Raw genomic sequence first — 15,422 nt, 5'->3', positions numbered from 1 at the left:
ATAAGCATATTGTTCATTTGCTGCTTTCATATCTTCCTTGTGAAATTAGAGATTTGCAAGCACCCTGTATGCTGGTGGCCGACAGGAAGCCCTCAGTGTTCTAGAAAAAGATGCTACCAGAGTCTTTATGAGTTTCACTAGTTGAGTCCAGGTGTCTGTGGTTTGACAGTATGAAGTTAAAATGATTTCTAAAACATCCAGAGTAGAATATATATCTCTCCATGGAAAATTCTCTAGAAGGGTGTATATGAAAATGAAAATGTTAGTGTTTTGGGGGAGTGGTTGAATTTTAGGCAACTTTAAAATTTTTTAAAGTCTTCTGTTTTTTCTACAGTCAACATGTTTTAGTTGTATAATTTCTAAAAAGAAATTTCAGGGGGGCGCCTGGCTGGCTCAGTTGGTGGAGCATGGGACTCTTAATCTCAGGGTCATGAGTTTGAACCCCATGCTGGGCATGGAGCCTACTTTAAAGAAATGTCATGAGGGTCTTTGTGCTGTTCAGAAGAGGTGTAAGTACCTTTCACTTCAGAGTCACCTGTCCTGGAGAACATTGCTTGCTTCCAGGACTGTCTCGGGTCCCCAGGCCACAGGGAGGTCTGGTCACAGCCATAGTCATCCAGGTTTTGGAGAAAATGGGCAGCCCTCTCTAAGGAGGGTCTAGATGGTGTTCATGAGCAGGTCTGAGCATTTGTTGTTTCAGAAAGCTCCATCAGCTCAGGACCCAGGCCTCCAGCTCCTTGATGCAGAACTGCTCTTGCCGGGCCAGCACCTCATTATTGAAGGTTGCACAAGGGTGGCTTCCCCCATGGTACAAGTCTCCATCCAACCACAGCCCAAACTGGCCACTAAAGAGAAGAGGAAAATCTCGGCATGACTCACTCCTGGATGTTGGCCTTCCAGGTCTACACCATCAGCCTTTGGCCTCACCATGACCACAGCTCAGTTTTGCCTGTTTCATCTTCCCTTAAACTGATTTATATCCAGAATTGTTGGGAACTCCACATGTTGTTCCCCATAAGATTTGGAGCATTTTTTTTATAGTTAAATGATTTTAATAAATATATACAGTGGTGCACCACTGTCCCCAGTCCAGTTTTAGAACATGTGGAACATTTTAAAGATGGCAATGCTTAACCAAAGGAGTGAATCTTAAGGCATGGACTCAGCCCAAAACATTTCAGAAAGCATCCATTCTGATCCCCTCATTAGACAGCAAACTAGTCTGGGGCTGGGAAGTGGGTTACTGCAAATCAGCAATGGCTTGTATGTTCTGTGCCAAACTGTCTCAGTAGAGGCTCTTCAGGGAGCTAGGAGAGCAAAGAACTTGCCTGGTACTAGTCAAACACCGCTTTCATCTTTGCCCTCAAGGTAAGATTTATTCTGCCTGAATTTGGAGGTCTCACCAGGAATAAGGCTAACTTTTTCTTCCTAACCCACTCATCCCCCCAACACACACGCGCGCACACACGCTGGTTTCCTGGGCAGATGCCTGCCTTCCTCCAGTGAGCTATGTTACCTGATCTAGCCTCCCATCCCTTGACTCTAGCCTCATCCAACCATGCAGAATGCTGTTCCCCAAATCACATGCATTCAGACTAAGCTGTCATCAACTGTAAACACTTTGGAGGGTAGTCCATGCCATTCTACCCCCTCGGTGTTTAGAGGAGGCTTGAGGGATTTGACTGGGGGACTAGGCAGCACCGGGGCTGTGTTGAAGGGAAAGGCCTGGGGGCGCCTGGGTGGCTCAGTTGGTTAAGCGACTGCCTTCGGCTCAGGTCATGATCCTGGAGTCCCCGGATCGAGTCCCGCACCGGGCTCCCTGCTCGGCGGGGAGTCTGCTCCTCCCTCTGACCCTCCCCCATCTCATGTGCTCTCTGTCTCAAATAAATAAATAAAATCTTTAATAAAAAAAAAAAAAAAAAGAAGGGAAAGGCCTGGAAGTTCACCACTAGCTTCATCTTATCTGGGGCAGCTGTAGCCCAGCATTTCTGGATGGGGGAGGGACCAGAACACAGACTACCCCAAGACTCCAGACCCTGGGAGGACTGAGACACGCACCTGCCGCTGCCCATCATCAGTGAATCCAAGTCTCCTTTCACAAAAAAAAGAGTTGCTTCCTGTCCACTTGAAGACCTGGGATGACAGGAGAAAAGCTGGGTTACTGGGGGAGTCCTGCCCTTGCAGTTTGACTCCACACCACTGGGTGGCAGTGTCGTGGAGGGAACGGAACATCCAGGCCCAAGCCCCAGCTAAGCGTGGGGAAGTACCCTGGCCCCTGAGGAGATTTCTTTCCATTCTCCCCGGATTTCATCTCCTCTTGCCTTCCAGTCTGAGTTCCCACAACCCCAAGCCCCCCTGTTCTAGAAACAGACGAGAACTCTCTAGCATCCTGCTTGCAAAGCTGGAGAGAAGAGGGGGAAGTTCCTGGTCAGGAGCTAGGCCCTGATTCTGCCATGAGCTGTTTCCTCCTCTCTCCCTGGAGCCTGCCCACTTCCCCACACTGCCTCATAAAACTCCGTTCTTTAGCAGGTCTTGTGGGCCCCACCCCAAAGACACAGCCAGACTACCCCCATTTCTGTCACGTCTATCTCCACTTGTGCCCACCCAATCCCCGCCACAGTCACTCCTCCCTAGCTCACAGCCTCCTTACTTGTCCCGGCTTCCAGTCACCTGCCCACAGCCCATCTCCGCTCTGCCTTGTGATCAATATTACCATTCCTCTGCCTAAAGCCCTCTGAGGGCTCCCCGCTGCAATGGGAATACAATCCAGCTCCTCACTCCAGCCAGAAGCCCAGCCTGCTCTGACTGCTGCTTTCCTCTCTGACCTCTTCTCCCCCTTACTGACTTCACTTCAGCTACCCTGGCCTTGCTGTCCCTGGGACACCCAAAGCTATTCCTGCTTTAGGACCTTCACACTTGCTGATCCCTCTACTGAGGATGCTCTTCCCCCAGATCCTGAAATGGCCCACTTCTCATCTTTCAGCCCAAATGTCATCCCAGAGAAGTTTCCTGGGTCACCCTGCCTAAAGTAGCCCTTCCTCCCAGGCCCTGTTTCCTTTTCCTCAGCATTTAGCACTCTTTGAGATGACCCTGTTCATGTGCCAATGTGTCGTTGCTTAGTCCACTACTGTGTAAGGTCTGTGAGGGCGGTCTTGATTCCCAGCAATATTCCCAAGGCATGGTATAGATGTCTGTTGAATGAATAAATTATTCAAGAGTCAATTGGGCTAATAAAAATATTTCTAGAAGGCCACAAATGTATAGCATATTACTGCCTGTAATTAGTTGTTTTAAAAAAATGCTATGAGCAGCCAAAGGGTTTTTAGCAAGAAAACAGACTAATAAAATAAACCCTGGGCTCAGACGAGATAAGATAATATTAACAAGTGACCATGAAAAGACAGAACCATTCAATTCCTGCTCTACTTTCATTGAAGAATGTGACCTTCAGACTTGAAGGAGTAAGATAAACATTGCTACGGAAGAAACGACGACCCTGTTCATGGTGCTATTTGGAATCACCATCAAGGAGCCACTGGGAATTCATAAAGAACACAAGAGGTGTCAAAAGACCAAAGATAGGCAAAGATTACCCAATTAAAAACAAAAACAAAAACAAAAACAAAAACACCAAGATTCCATAACGGGGGCTGGGAAGACAGCCCTTCTAAAAATAATTCATCTCATTCAACAATTTAAAAAATTTTTTTAAATTTTATTCATTCATTTATTTATTTATTTTTAGCATTTAGTACCAGTCACTTTTATGTACTGGGTGGAAGGGTGAATGTAACAGACAAAAATTCCTGCCTTCATGGGACTCCCATTCTAGTAGGTGGAGGCGGGTAACTAAGTAAAATAAATAGACTGTTAGGTGGTGAAAAATGCTAAGGATAAAAAAGTAGAGAAGGACAAGAAGGGTTTTCAAAGAATGGAATGTTATAAATTTAAATTAGTTGGTCACAGAGGGCCTCTCTGTGATGGTGACATTTGAGCAGAATCCTACAGGAGGTGAGACCTGAGCCATGTGGTTGGTGATCCAGTAGAAGGCAAGCTAGGCAGAACAGCATATGCAAAGGCCCTGAGGTAGGAGCAGACCTGCATGTTTAAGGACCAGCTCAGAGCTCACTGTGGCTAGAGCAGAGTGAGGGAAAGGAAAAATAACAAGAAACAACATAAGAGAGAGGCCAGAAGATGTAGGGCCTTGTAGGTTGTTATATATATTTTTAAGATTTTATTTATCTGAGACAGATAGCAAGAGAGAGCACAAGCGATGGGGCGGGGGGGGGGGGGGCTGTGGCGGGCGGGGGGGAGAGGGAAAAGCAGGCTCGCCATTGAGCACGTAGCCCAATGCGGGGCTCGATCCCAGGACCCCGAGATCATGACCCAAGCCAAAGGCAGATACTAACCAAGTGAGGTTAAGGCCCGAGCCACCCAGGCTCACAGGCCTTATAGGTTATTATAAAGACTGGCTTTTCTCCAAGAAAGAAAGCCATTGGCAGCTTGGAGCCAAGGAATGACACGCTCTAACTTACCTTTTAAAAGGAACACTCTAGGGGCCCCTGGGTGGCTCAGTCTGTTAAGCGTCTGCCTTCAGCTCAGGTCATGGTCCTGGAGTCCTGGGATCAAGCCCTGCATTGGGTTCCCTGCTCAGCAGGGAGTCTGCTTCTCCCTCTCCCCCTGCCCCTCCTCACAACTGCTCATTCTCTCTCTCTCTCTCTCTCAAATAAATAAACAAACAAATAAATAAAATAATCTTTAGGGGAAAAAAAAGGAACACTCTAGCTATTGTGATGACTGAGGTGGAAGCAGGGAGACCCTTCAGGAGGGCATAGCAGGAACAAGGACAAATAATGATGCTGGCTTGAACCAGGTGACAGCAAAGGACATGGTGAGAAATGGGTTCTGGATATAGATAGAGAAGGCAGAGCCATCAGGATTCATTGACAACTCAGGTTTAGGGTGTGACAGAGAGGAATCAAAGACCCCAAAATTTCTGGTCTCAGCAGTAGGAAAGATGTAGGTGCCATTAACTCCACTGGGGAAGATGGGCAGGAGGAGCAGATTTGGGGGCAAAGTTAGGAGCTCGGTTTGGGACCTGTGAGGCTTGAAATGCCGGGCTTGAGGTCCAAGCAGAAACTCTAGGTAGTAGTTGGATATATGTCAGTTTCGAGTTCAGGGGTAGAGGCCATCAGCACGAGACCTTGAAAAAAATGAGGGTAGAGAAGAGACAAGAACCAAAAACTTTGCTCTGGGACCCTCTGATGTCAAAAGGTTGGGGAGGTGAGGAGGAATCAGCAAATGATTCTGCCAAGGAGTATTCAGTGCAGTAGGAGGAAAATCCGAGAACTTTAGAATTCCAGCATGTGAATACAGGAAAACAAGTGGTAATTAGAATCCAGCACAGGTTCACTAGGAACAACGGACCCCTCTCCTGTTTCCTGGAAAGGTTACCAGGCTGGCTGATGGAGACAATGCAATAGATACCTTGTGTTTTGCTTTTAGCAAGGAGTCCGTAGTTCCTTGTGACCTCGTCATGGGACCAAATAATTGTGTGGCTGAGTATATCTGTAGGTCCTTGGTCCATGCATTGGAGGGGAGGTCTCTCATAGCGAACAAAAACACCTGGGACTAGTTCTTCATCCATTGAATGAGTATATCGTGAGGGCATGTTCTGGCAGTGCAGACACACTCTGACCCCCTACCCATTCATCTGTTGGGTTCCTAAATGGGCATTGTCTCCTTTCCAATTACTTGCCTTTGCACATGCTCCAAGAAGACTGCTCCCCATGCCCTTCATCACCTGGTGATCTTGTTTGTCCATCAAGATCCAACTCAAGAAGCTCCTCCTCTAGGAAGTCTCCTTTGATCTCCCCACTCCCGTTTGATAGAGGTGCTCTTCCTTGCAGTTTCTTCCACAGCCCTCATCGCTCTATATTGTGATCGCCTCTCTTCTGCAAGCCCGAGAGCATCTCCGTCATTTAGAGGGGTAGCCTAGCGCCATGCCTGAGTTCAAGCCCCAGGGCCTGTTTCTGCATCTCATCCTCACCACTGACTAGCAAGTCACTCGACCTCTCTGTGCCTCTGTTTCTTCAACTGTTAAGTGGGGCCGATAATAGTATGTCCCTCAGAGGAGTGTTGTTATGATTAAATGCGCTAATTTGTGAATGTCTCAGAATAGTGCCTGGCAGGTGGTACACTAGTGCCCAGTTAGTTGCTACTATTTTTATGAGGAGTAAAAGTAGTGCTCTTCGTGCCAAGCCTGCAGCGCTCAGTCGTTTTATTCAATAAATAGCTCAGAGATGGAAAAGTTTTACATGGGAGATGCTGGCGACTGACCATCCCCCTCCCTCCTTCTAAAGCTCTACTCTCCAGCAGCAAGTACCCTCTGTCTCCACCGGTCTTGGCTCTGTCACTCACCCATCTCCTAGTCACCAGTCACCGTGAATTAGAGGCTTGAGCTCTGTCTCACCCTCCTCTCCTCCTTCCTCATTCCTGCAGTGTCCTTGGTGAACTTCGCCGTCCGCACGGACCCATCCCGTGCCTGCCCTCAGCGCCCTTCCTTTTCCAGTGCAGGGGACTTCTTACCCCCACCTCAGCCACTGTCCCCTCTGTTCACACCCAGGAACCCGTCCTTCCTGGTCTGTTTCCAATGGCCCTCTCTCTTAGATCTTATATTCCAACACATGGCTCGACTGGTGTCCTTGCTCCAAGTCTCTGACCACAAGGCCACCTCTCAACTGTTGTTTTTGTCTTCGTCTCATTGTCCTTCAGCCTCCCTGGCTGCCCTTCCCCACTGATCCAGACTAGGTTCTGTGGTCCATTTTACATTTCCACTCCCTTCAGCTTCCGCTTCCCTCTCTCGCTCGGTCACACCACCTTAGCGGAAGCCCCATCCTGGAGAAGCCCTCCCAGCCACACTCTCCACGCCCGAACCAAGGAGCCGAACGTAGCTGGCGGAAAAACACCAGGGGACTAGATTGCCTTTAAGCTGACGCTCCCCACTTCCAGTTCACGCTGCCTAGCTGTCCTTCTGTTTCTCTGGTTCTCTCCGGTAGGCCTCCCTCTCCACTCCCGTAATGACGATTTGACACCTTCTCTCTGCTCAGTCTGTACACTCTCTCCCCCAACCTCACTCTTAGCCGATGACCTCAGCCCACACTTCCTAAGAAGACTGAAGTCACTGGATGTGTCTGTCTTCCTCTTCCTACCTGTACACCCACAGATCTACCTGCACTTGGACCCATCTTGTCTTCGCAGCCTGCTCGGGTGAGCAAGACGCCTCTTCCTTTATGAGCCAGTCTGTGGTCTCCAGGGACCTACTGAGCACTGTAAGAAATGAAGATGAACAGGGCCAAGGGGGATGCGCTGCCCACCACTGGCCTGTCCCATTCCTTCTGTGGAAAGATGGAGGGATACAAGGCACCCCAGCATGGGGGATAGAGCTAGGGGCCACTGGGGCCTCAGGATCTTTGTCATAGCCCTCCTCCCCCCTCCCTAGGAGGCTGGGAATATCACCTTTAGCTGTGGGGAGAAGGAGAAGAGGAATGTCTCTCCGGTACCATAGAAGCTTTTGCTGAGTCGAATGGCCGAGGAAGAGAAGGCTCCAAACATCTGGAAAGCAGAGGAGCTTGCTGCGGCAGCTCGCGGGGAGAGGAGGCAACCCCATTCTCCAGGCTTGGTAATATAGGCTCACCTAGCCAGGCGGGGAGCCTGGGACAGAGCTGGGGGGTGGGGAGGGCCGCATGGGCCCATCAACGTGTGTCCTTTCCCTTAACACTCCCCAAGGAAGAACTCTTGCTGGCGTCTTCCTACTTTTTCTTAAACGTACCTATTTTATAAAAGTAATCCTTGTAGAAAAGTATTAGAAGTTACAGACAAGCAGAAAGAGAAACTAAAGCCATATTCCAATTCCCCCTTCTGCTCTCCAAGGTAACTATTCTTAACGTTTTGGTGCATTTCCTTCCAGCATCTGTTTAATGCCAGTGTATATGTTCTTATACAGAAAACCAGATCCTACAGTACATCTGTGTTTTGTTTTGTTTTTTTAAGTTTTATTTATTTAAGTAATCTCTACACCCAAGATGGGGCTCAAACTCACGACCCTGAGATCAAGAGTTGCACGCTCTTCCAACTGAACCAGCCAGGTGCCCCGTACCTGTGTTTTGTAAGCTGCCTCCCCCTTCACTTTTCTTTATAAAAGTTCAAACACACAGAAAAGTAAAAGCATGGTACAGATACCCTCCATGTGTATTCAAAATTGTGAATGTGTTCGCCATATTTACTTTCTCTCTCCTTAGATTTTTTGGTGTTCTGTTTGACAGTAAGTTGCAGATATTATAACCCATTTACCCCTAAATGGTTCAGCTCCTAAGAATGGGGATTTTCTCATGTATGACCACAATACTATCATCTCACCTAAGAAAATTAACAGCAATTCCATAATGTTACCTAGTATCTAGTTCATAATACATTTTCTCCATTGGCACAAGAGTGCCTTTCATATCCTGCTTTAAGAACAAAAACTTGGGGCGCCTGTCAGCTCAGTCGGGGGAGCATGCAACTCTTGATCTCAGGGTTGTGAGTTCAAGCCCCACGTTGGGTGTGGAGATTCCTTAAAAAAATAAAAATAAAGTCTTAAATAAATAAATAAAAATAATAAAAACAACACTTTTAGTAGGTATGGCTCTACATCATTTTTTCCCCCAGCCCTTGGTAATATTTCACTATGTCGCAGAACCGTAGTTCACTTAGCCATTTTCTCCTGTGGGATAGTTGGTGGACTGCAGGGCAGAGGCAGGACCACTGGGAGGCAGCCATGGGGAGTAGGTTTTGGCTTAATGTAAGGAGTCACTTCCTCATAGTCAGCAGCATTCTGCCAAGGAAGGGGCTCCATCCTGAGGAAGTGAGCTCCGTGGCCTGGAGGTGGAAAGTCCTTGATTGGCATCTTGAGGATGGAAGGAGCTCCTGCCCACGTGAGGGTCCTCAGGGACCCTGGAGATCTCTCCCAGCTCTAACATGTTCCTCCCATGGAAGAGCACTTGAAACCAGCATTTCCCCCCCTCCCCTGGCCCCTGTCTAGAGGGCCTGGCAGAACACCCCCCGGCCCCCCCACGTTGGCGAGACCACAGGGATCTGAGACAGCGCCTTCCCAAGGTCTGTGGCTGCCTCCTCAAAGCCAGCTTTTACTCGTAGCCCCCAACCAACAGGGGGATGTTTTCAAAGCATCAGTGGATCATGAAGGTGCAGATCCTCCACTTAAGATGTCTCCCCAGTTGATTATTTGTTCACCTCTGGCCCGCCTCCCCATTAGGCCTGTAGCTCCAAGAGGGCTGGAGCCACTTCTGTCTGGACCTTGCTCTTGTCCACATCTAAGCTCGCACATAGGCCGTGCTTAATGTACATGTGTTAAATGGATGAATTAGGGGATGAAGGAAGGAAGGAATGGCTCTGAACGGGGGAGGTCTCTATGTCATCCTCATTGTCCCTTACATGTGACGGGCTATCCCCTCTGCCTCCCGGCCCTGAGGCTGCCCTGGGGCAGGGCCCGCTGGTGTGTGGTCGGGCACCCCCAGGGCTTCAGGCTGGGGCCCCGGGCCCAGCTCACCTGCCCATCCTGGTCCCTCAGCACCAGCAGCACCGGCCCACTGTGGCCTTCCATCTGCCTGTACAAGCTCCGCAGGCTGAAGCCATCTCTCGACGTGCAGAAGGCCAGGCTCCAGGGATGTCCGGTGACTCGTGGGGGGAGGTGGAGGCTGAGCTAGGGACAGGGCTGGAGGTGAGCAAGGATCCCCGTCCTCCCCCGCTCCTTCCCCCCATCCTCAGGGTCCCAGAAGGGCTGAAGTTGGACAGGCCCCACTCACACAAGCATGGTGCTTTATGGGTGCCACAGGAGTTTACCGTTTCCAAGGGCCCCTTAGAGAGGGATTATCATTCCCATTTTATGGTTGAAGAAAATGAGGCTCAGGGAGGTGAAGCCACTTGCCTAAAGCCCACACGGGGAGTAAGTGGCAGAGCCAGGATTTGAACCAAGGTCAGGTCTCCCTCAGGACTCTCTCCCCTTGGTCACCTTGGTCCCTACAGGCTGGAGAATAGAGGAGATGCTGAATCCCTCCCCCTAATCCTCCCTACCTCATCCTTCCGCCCGCCCCCCCCCCCAGCTTTGGGACATAGCCAGAGTGACCCCAGGTGTCCCTGGACCTGGCTGGGGTAGGGCAGGAGGGTGGGACCCTGAGGCTCCTGGCACTGTGCCCGAACCTGCCTAATCTCCGAGGCTCCTAGAACCTGGCTGGCTTCTGCCAGTTGGGGCCCCACGGGATCTTCCGGAGCAGGAGCTGAGACGGGGGCCGGGGCTGGGGCTGTCTCCTCTTCCTCCTCCTCACCCTCCTCCGCAGATAGAGCGTCATCCACCTGGCTGGGCTGTGAAGACACCAAGAGGGACAAGGAGACATTGGCTTCCATGTCTCCAGAGCCCAAGAGCCTCGGCTGCCTCATCACCCCTGCTTAGGCCCCTGCCACCACCACCCACCCCTGCCTGTGACCGGCTCCCGTCCTGGCCCCTGCCAGCCGAAGGTCGGAGGTACACATGCCCATCAGATGTGGCCATGGACTCTGTGGTTTGTCTGCCTGCCTGCTCTAGATCCAGAGTGGGTGCCAAGGATCAAGTTCTAAGCTCAGGGGCAGGAGAGAAAGGCAGGAGGCAGCCCGGCCCAGCCCAGCCTTGCGAGCTGTAACCCTGTGTCTGCACCCGAAACAATAATAATAATATCAACAATCATAACAATAACAATACCGGTAGTGGCTGATGTTGGTCAGCACACCCTGGGCCAGGCCTGGCTGAGTGCTCGCTGTGCATGATCTCTCTGTATTTTCCCAAGAATCCTAAGAATGTTCTCCTTACTATCCTTATTTTACAAAGAAAAAAAAATGAGGGCCAGAGGCTTCCCTGTCGGCCAGGGAGACAATGCGTGTAGCAGCTGAGAAAGCATGGGCAGGTTTGTGTAAGATGTGTGTGTTCATCCACGCGAAGGTGTGTATCAGCTTAAAATAGACTTGTGTTGGCAAATCAGTGTGAGAGTGTTGAGTAACTTTGTGTGTTTACCTGTCAACATGTTTGTGAGTGTGAGTTGGGATTGTATAAATATGTGTGTGTGTCAGTGTGGATGTGTCTTGGTTTATGCATTCATTCAGTTGAGCTTCCACTCTGGTCCAGAGGGTATGTGTGTGTGCGTGTGCGTGTGCGTGTGCGTGTGTGTGTGTGTATACACATGCACCTGCGCACAATGACTTGGGGACTTTTCATAAGGAGAGGCTCCTCCAAGATGAGAAATGACCAGGACACTGCTTTCCTGTTACCCAGGTTCAGGCCTAAGGAAGGGGTCCTAGCTGCGTGGGGCTTCCGGACAGAGCGCCATCTGGCTGGAGACAGCGGTCTATGCTTGTTAGGGTCTCAGGACCATGGGGTTGGGGCCGCGGGGTTCCTGAACTCTGAACTCTAGGCCAGCTGGAGAGGGACTTGGAAGGGAACAAAGCACCCGCCTGCCTCCAATCCTAGCCCAGACCCCACCCTGCCAGAGATCTGACCTCCCCCACCTTCGCTGGCCTGACTCCCCAGCCCAAGCTGGGCCCTTTACCAGCCGAGTGTAACGCCAGCGACCTTTCATGCTGTCTGGGGCCCCGAGGCTGGTGGTAAGAGTCCTCGGCCCTCCCAGGGGGAGGGAGTACTGCGGGCCGGCGAGGCCTAGAAATGAGAGGGAGAGGCCTGGGGCACACCCTGCTAGCTCCGGGCCACCTAGCTGCCCTTTGCTCTCTCCTGTCACTCCCAGGACTAACTGTCACTGGGTAGGTCTGTGAGGTCAGCTACCCTTGGCATTCAAAGCCTCACTTGGAGTTAGCAACTAACACGCATTAAATTAATCCAGTAATTCTAGCTGATTCCCTTCCATCTCCCTACCCTTCTGGAAGATTGGCCTAGGGATTCTGGCCCTTTGGGCAGACATGCCTGAGCTCCAGGCTGAGGGTCTGGAGCCTCTGGTTCTCTCTCTGACCTTGTGTAAGTCCCTTGCACCCTTGGGCTTCAGTTTTCCTACATGAAACATGTTGGACCAGACCACCTCAGAGGCCCTCACAATACTGACTGCAGGCAACTCAGTTCCCTCTGTATTATAACAGAAGCTCGAAAGGAGCCAAGCCTAAACCAAAAGAACAACAAATGAACAAAATCTTCATTTTTTTTTAAATCTTCATTTTTCTAATTTAAAAAGTAAGGCATGTATATTATAGAAAGTTTGAGGAATCTAGAAAAGAATAAAGAAAGATACAAAAATATTCATGATTTCATCTCTCAGAGATAAGCTTTCAACACTTAAGTATATTTTTTCCAGTCTGTTTCATTTATTTAATATATATACACATATTTTTATAAATAGATCATACCATGTATAATTTTATAAAGTGCCTTTTCCACTTAAAAATGAGAATTTTCCAATGACATTCAGCACACTTTGAACACATGATTTTTAATGGCTACATATTGTTTCATCATAGGATGTATCATTTATTCCTCAACTGTTGGACATTTTGTTTGCTTCTTTTTTTTTATTTTTTTTAATTTTTTTTTAAAGATTTTATTTATTTATTTGAGAGAGAGAGAACGAGAGACAGAGAGCACAAGAGGGAAGAGGGCAGAGGGAGAAGCAGACCCCCTGCCGAGCAGGGAGCCCGATGCGGGACTCGATCCCGGGACTCCAGGATCATGACCTGAGCCGAAGGCAGTCGCTTAACCAACTGAGCCACCCAGGCGCCCCATTTTGTTTGCTTCTAATTTTCTATGATTATAAGCAAAACTGTAGTGAAATTCCCTGCTCATAAATCTGATTATATCCTTTATGATAAATTTCAAAAGTTGAATGCTGAATCAAAAGGCATACACATAGTTCTTCTTCTTCTTTTTTTTAAAACTAATTTCTACACCCATCATGGGGCTCTAACTCACAGCCCTGTGCTCAAGTGTCGCATGATCCACTGACTGTGCCAGCCAGGCACCCCCATATAGTTCTTTTTTCTTTTTTTTTAAGATTTTATTTATTTATTTGAGAGAGAGCAAGCACGAGCCGGAGGAGGGGCAGAGGGAGAGGGAGAGAAACAAGCAGACTTCCCTCTAAGTGGGGAGCCGTGGGGCTCGATTCCAGGACCCCAAGACCATGACCGGAGCCAAAGTCAGATGCTTAACAACCTGAGCCACCCTGGCACCCCCATAGTTCTCGATAATGTTTCCAACAAGGCTTTCCGGTGCTTAAAGCTGACCCATCTCAAGGTATCTTTAGTGAATCTCAGGGTAATACATTTCTGATCATCAAGTTTTATAACATTACAGATAAGGAAATGACCCCTCAGAAAGTGGAAGAGCCTTACCACAGCCCCACTAGTATAACAGGGTGGTGACGAGTACAGACTCTGGAGTCAGGGAGTTCGAATCCTGGTTTTGCCACTTCCTTGCTATGTGACCTTGGGCAAGTTACTTAACATCTCTGTGCTTCAGTCTTCTCTTCGGTAAAATACTAATATCCACCTCATAGGGCTGTTGTAAGAGTAAAAGAAGATAATGCCTGGGGCGCCTGGGTGGCTCAGTGGGTTAGGCGTCCTGCTCTTGGTTTCGGCTCAGGTCGTGATCTCATGGATGGAGCCCTGCTCAGCGGGGAGTCTGCTTGAAGATGCTCTCCCTCTGCCCCTCTGCCCACTTGTGCATGCGTGCACTCTCTCTCTCTTCCAAACAAATAAATAAATAAATAAATCTTTAAAAAAAAAAAAAGATAATGCCTGAAGAACCAGGATGCCAAGCCCAGTCTCCATCCTTCTGTTATCAATTCGATGAGATAACCCAGAGCACCTGGGGTTTGGTGAGCAGTGGGTAAATGACAGTGCTTACTGCTATCCCCCCACCCCCCACTGCCTCTGAGAAATCCAGGGCTCAAATTCCTGACACTTGGTCACTTGATCGGGGGAAGAAGCAGCTCAGCGGGGAAGAAAAAGGCAGGAACTGTGGAAGAATGTACTTACACTGCTGAGCCTTGGCTTCTGGCAACCTCGCCCCAGCCTGTCCAGCCCGAGGGTTTCCTTAGCTCACCTCCCAGACTCCCCAGAGACAGGGAGGGCCACTTCCAGAACACACCCGGCAGTCTGTCTGAAGCAGCGTTAGCTCTGCACCCTGGTCCCCCCGGCAGCGGCTGGCCCCTCTGTCCCCGCCAGGCTCCAGGCGCTCCTCCCTGGCTTATACCTGCCCAGAGGGCGGCCGGCCCTGGCCTTGTGCCCACTCCCGTTCCAGTTGGGAAGCCCGGTAGTGATTATCATCCATCAGAAACTCAAATCCCATAAACACACACAAACAAGACCTTGTCACCCTCTGACCTCCAGCTCTGCCCCACCAGTCCAAAGGGATGGCTCTCGAAGTCTCGCCACAGCTGCCAGGTGCCACCCGGTGCCTGGAGCCCACCACGAGGAACCTTGCTTTATCAGGTACAAATGCTACAGAAAAGGGCAGCGCTGTGGGAGTCTCCGTCGGTCACCCCATGCCGTGGCGGAAGCCCAGGGCTGGGAAGCAGAGAGAAGCAGTCCTGCCCGGTCCTGGCTTGTTTCCCCTCCCTCCCCCGGGGTGATGGTACTCGCCTCAGTGGCGGGCCGTGGCAGTGGGTGAGTTCATGCACGGGAAGCCCGGTGTTTGGCACACAGTAGGCACTTTGCCCACGGGGGTTACTTTTCTGCCCCTGGCTCATAGTAGGATTCCGTGAATGCTGCGTTGTCAAACCACAGAACCTCCAGTTGGAAGAGGCTTTGGCTAATCCTAGAACAGTCTCGGCCCAGGGCAGTACGCCCTGGAAGCTATGTCCCGCAGTGGTCTGCTGGCCTCTGCTTGGGGGGTGAGCCCCTTGTCTCAGGAGGCCCGCCTCGTTCTCACATAGCCGAGAGAGCGCTCTTCTGCTGGGCTTTGTGTTGAGGACCTGAGTCCCTAGATAGGCTGCCCAAGGCCAGGTCTCTTGGAGCAATGCCCCCTCCAGGAAGGGTGGGATGCAGAAAAGACTTGTATTATGGGGAAAACAGGCAAAGTGAAGGGCCCCGTTGCCACCTCAAACACGGCTGTTGCACTCTGTGTTTCAACTGTAAACGGTTCAGGGATCACACGTTTGGCCCTCTGGGCCCTCTCGGCCCTTCTCCCCACTTTGTTTTCCCCAGGCTCAGTACCCGAACCACTGGGTACTTTGAGAAGCCAGTGAGATGTGCCTTGCTGTCCCATTCTTTGTCCTCATGTCCAGGAAAACCCAGAATGTGACCTGTCAGGAGCACCAATTGCCAATAATAGGCCCCTCAAAGCTCCCATGATGGGATTCTAGGCGCCAGGGCGTCAGACATCCCAGCTCTGCCTCGAA

The 15,422-nt window shown here is 50.2% G+C and overlaps 1 protein-coding gene across 1 annotated transcript; it reads right to left on the bottom strand.

Moving 5' to 3' along the window:
- Positions 1-709: 709 nt before the first annotated feature.
- TLDC2 (TBC/LysM-associated domain containing 2) lies at positions 710-11,663 on the bottom strand. The gene is given in 7 exon segments (XM_021689237.1): positions 710-845; positions 2,059-2,105; positions 2,107-2,133; positions 7,519-7,614; positions 9,608-9,760; positions 10,258-10,419; positions 11,634-11,663. Coding segments are annotated over 7 exon segments (651 nt in total).
- Between the last annotated feature and the right edge of the window lie 3,759 nt (positions 11,664-15,422).

The sequence above is a fragment of the Neomonachus schauinslandi genome, chromosome 10 (genome assembly GCF_002201575.2).
Source record: "Neomonachus schauinslandi chromosome 10, ASM220157v2, whole genome shotgun sequence".
Taxonomy (NCBI): Eukaryota; Metazoa; Chordata; class Mammalia; order Carnivora; family Phocidae; genus Neomonachus; species Neomonachus schauinslandi.
This window is presented reverse-complemented; position numbering and strand designations above follow the sequence as displayed.